Source organism: Notothenia coriiceps, unplaced genomic scaffold (assembly GCF_000735185.1).
Source record: "Notothenia coriiceps isolate Sejong01 unplaced genomic scaffold, NC01 NC01_scaffold00000339, whole genome shotgun sequence".
Taxonomy (NCBI): Eukaryota; Metazoa; Chordata; class Actinopteri; order Perciformes; family Nototheniidae; genus Notothenia; species Notothenia coriiceps.
This window is the reverse complement of record NW_011333040.1, coordinates 14,303,405-14,306,824: the sequence shown is the minus strand read 5'-3', so window position 1 is coordinate 14,306,824 and position 3,420 is coordinate 14,303,405. Positions and strand designations below refer to the sequence as shown.

The following is a 3,420-nucleotide window of genomic DNA, read 5'->3' as shown; positions in this document are numbered from 1 at the left end:
CTATTAATATCTAATAATAAAAATAATGAAATTCAATAACATGCTTTAACCACCAGGTGTCCCTTTCTATCAGCTGTGCACGTTTATGTTGTAAATACAGCCTATCTACCAATTGGATAAAATATAAAAGTCAGCCGAATTAGTGTTGATACTGAAAGGAGATGTATTGTGTGAAAATAAATGTAAGATGTTGTTTAATTACTGATATATTTATGATCAACGTCACGTTTTCAGTGTTGGCGGCAGTTCCTCATGTTTGTCTAGAAGTCTTCTCATCAAGGCTCTATATAATATATCAGCAATTAAACAACATCTTACATTTCTTTTCACATTTATTCTCTCTTGGATTGGCCCATTTAGTTACGGGTACGTGCTTTCGTAAGCACGTACCCGGAATAATCAAATGGATGATGACGTTTCACCAATGAGGCGTTTTTGGGAGTTTTACTCACTACAGGGTGTACTTTGAGGGTTTTGACTCTGCAGACCGTTTACATGCATAAAAACCTTCGTAATATCCGGAAAAGCATGACATGTGTCCTTTAAGTGTCGCTATCCGGGTCACACCCCCACACACAATACACAAACAGAGCGGATCATAGCCGAGACATAAATGCAGATTTTTAGGGATCCCACGGACAATATTGTAATATCTTTAACAACCAACACCTTAAATGGGTAAAGAAAGATGGTCGCCTAGAAATGTAAGGCACGACCTGCCTCAGCACCCTTAAAAGTCGGCACAAGAGTAGACAGACATCCAGAGCCGGACCGAAGCGGTAAAATGTGTTCAGCAGACATTAAACAATCATTTAAAACAAGAAGTACCACGTCGCGAACATGCCCCAAGCTCATCCATCGGCTATGACTCTAGCTAAATGTGCATAGCTAACTTTGGGCAAGGTTCATCGTTTTAAATATTGTAAAGCAAGCGACTGCCGGACTTACGCCCTACAAATACTCACACTATAAAAACATGCTATATGCACACAAGTCAATACATATAAACTCACCTAATGATGTTCATGGCTTTATCCTAGCTAACACCAGTGAATGACAATGTTTACAAATTGACAGCTGTATTACCGTTGCTCGCTGTAACGGGCAAATGTGAACTCAGCTTTTTTGCAAACAATGCAAGTGATAACCTCTAATTATGACAAACATTTGATGATATTTATTAACTTTTAATAACTTTTACCTTGTAGAGATCTCCCCGGAACAGAACCAGCTTGCTCCTCCGATGCAGGGAAAAAGACGGTGGACCCCCCCGCCCTTTGTTTAAAAAAAAAAAGCTTAAAAATGTTCAAATAAAGATTTTTTGCAATTTGTTCTGCTTTTCATATTGTCCATGAAAGTGCCATATTGTTCAATTACGAAATAATTAAAGTACGGTTTTGAATCCGACCATTTTGATTTGTGAATACAATATTTGTCAATAATAATTAGAAGCTGAATAATCGGCAGCAGAACAAGCTGCTGACGTATGTCCTCAGTGGGCGGAGTTACAGAGATAAACATCACTTTTTTCTTATTTACTGAGACTTATAGAAAGTACATCCCTCAAGATTAAAATAGTTCTACATGATTGATTGATGTTTAGATGAGAAACATGAATACATTCTGTCTCATATATCAACTGCATATTTGTAAATTGAACGACCCCACTTTTCCCTGTTTTTCAGTGTAGCGTCTGGCGGTGCCACTCCCGTATGGGGACAGAAACGATATAATCAAGATAAACTATGGACTCACACAATATCTCATGTTGCATGTCTTCCCATCTTACTGACTGTGGTTAAAATAAAATAAAATTGTAAAAGAAACAGCCACTTATTACATTAAAAATTGCTTTGATGATTCATATATTTTCCGAACAGTAATTGATTAGTTGAGTAATTGTTGAATCTCTAATCCCAAATGTGACGTTAAGTTGTTTGTTTGTGTGCGTCTCTACAGGCTACAGATAGTAAATCACGGCACTGTGAAATTGGAATTCTCCTGGCAAGTCATCATGGATCAGAATAACAACATTTTAAACCATGAACAAAGAGGTACTATTCATACTTTTTGTTATTGTATATTCTGAAGTATACATTATATATGACCGCAAAAACTGTGTTTGCTGTACCATTATCTTCAAAGATTGAATTGAACATACTTAATAACATTTCAATGCATGCCAGAATGAAGTTTGGGACTGTGTGCTGTAAATGTGAACATTAGTCGGTGTGTTCTATAACAGATGGGACCCCGAGCCCCCGACCAGGCAGCAGGTCAGCCATGTTAAGTGAAGCCCGTCCCTCCAGTGCTCTGGCCAGCGTCATGTCTCTCCTGACGGGGAATCCTGAGCTTCCTCCCGTCAGCGTCGAGCCCGGCATCGGGGCCATAGAGCCCGGGGAGATACAGAGTTTCAGCATCCGCTTCTCACCTCTGGAGGTGGCCCAGTTTCAGGGCAGGATTATCTGCAGGTACAGTAAATACTTCTAAATGTAGTGACAACAAAAATACACGTTGTATCTCCTAACTGGGAAGAAGGGAAGTTATTTTATACTTTTATTTATTTCGTAATCATAGTGCAGGTGAGGACAAGGACAATAAAGCACAAGCAGTGAAAATACAAAATTATAAAAAAGCACAGGTACAGTTCACAATCCTTATAAAAGAGGTCTGACAGAAAATAGTACTTTATTAAGACATTTATAACAACCCCACATTCTCAATATCAAAGAAGAGCAATGGAGGGAAAGTTCCTGTTGAGTCAGCATTTAGTTTTTTACTTGCGGCCATAGTAACCCTTGAAAAGGTACGTATCAGTTTTATTGAGTACTTTAGGGATATTTACCAGGTACAAAAATATAAAAGACACGTCAGGTGTAGAATATCTGAGATGAAATGGCCTGCTCCTTTCCAAAAAGAAATGAATATTCTATGTCAGAGCTGCAAACTGAACTATACAACACTTAAAAGGTATGAGGGGATTTGGATAGTTTCACAAGAATGATTACCGTAATCTGACTTGTTGGTCTTTTATGTCTGCTCTTCTCTTTCAGTATCCCAAACCTACAGGATGGAGATGAGGCTCCCTGTATCCCGGTGTGTGCCCGCAGCCTGTTGCCTCACTGCCACTTTGACCTGGAGGACTCAGACTATATCAGCGAGAAACGACAGAACCCTGAATTCAGGGGACCTCTGGACCCCAACATCAGGGTCATCGAGTTCAACTCTGTTGGTTTCTCTGTGCCATCGAAGAGGTGAGAGAAAGAGAGATGAAAGCATCAATGTAGGCCTAAAGGGGCTCTATTATGATTGATCAGGTTTTACCTTTCCGCTATTGTGTTATATAGGTTTTTGTTCATGGAAATGGTCTGCAAAGGCTAATATCCCAAAGTTCCCTCCAGAGAGAGTTTCTCTCCCACA

The 3,420-nt window shown here is 39.3% G+C and overlaps 1 protein-coding gene across 1 annotated transcript in view; it reads left to right on the top strand.

The window, feature by feature from the left end:
• Nucleotides 1–1,896: 1,896 nt before the first annotated feature.
• LOC104946706 (hydrocephalus-inducing protein homolog) overlaps nt 1,897–3,420 on the top strand; it is a 19,069-nt gene continuing 17,545 nt past the window's right edge. Inside the window, exons 1-3 of the mRNA XM_010772584.1 lie at nt 1,897–2,054; nt 2,246–2,471; nt 3,054–3,254. Of these exons, the coding sequence (XP_010770886.1) occupies nt 2,015–2,054; nt 2,246–2,471; nt 3,054–3,254 (467 nt within the window). The 5' untranslated portion in view covers nt 1,897–2,014. The remainder of the gene's footprint in view (nt 2,055–2,245; nt 2,472–3,053; nt 3,255–3,420) is intronic.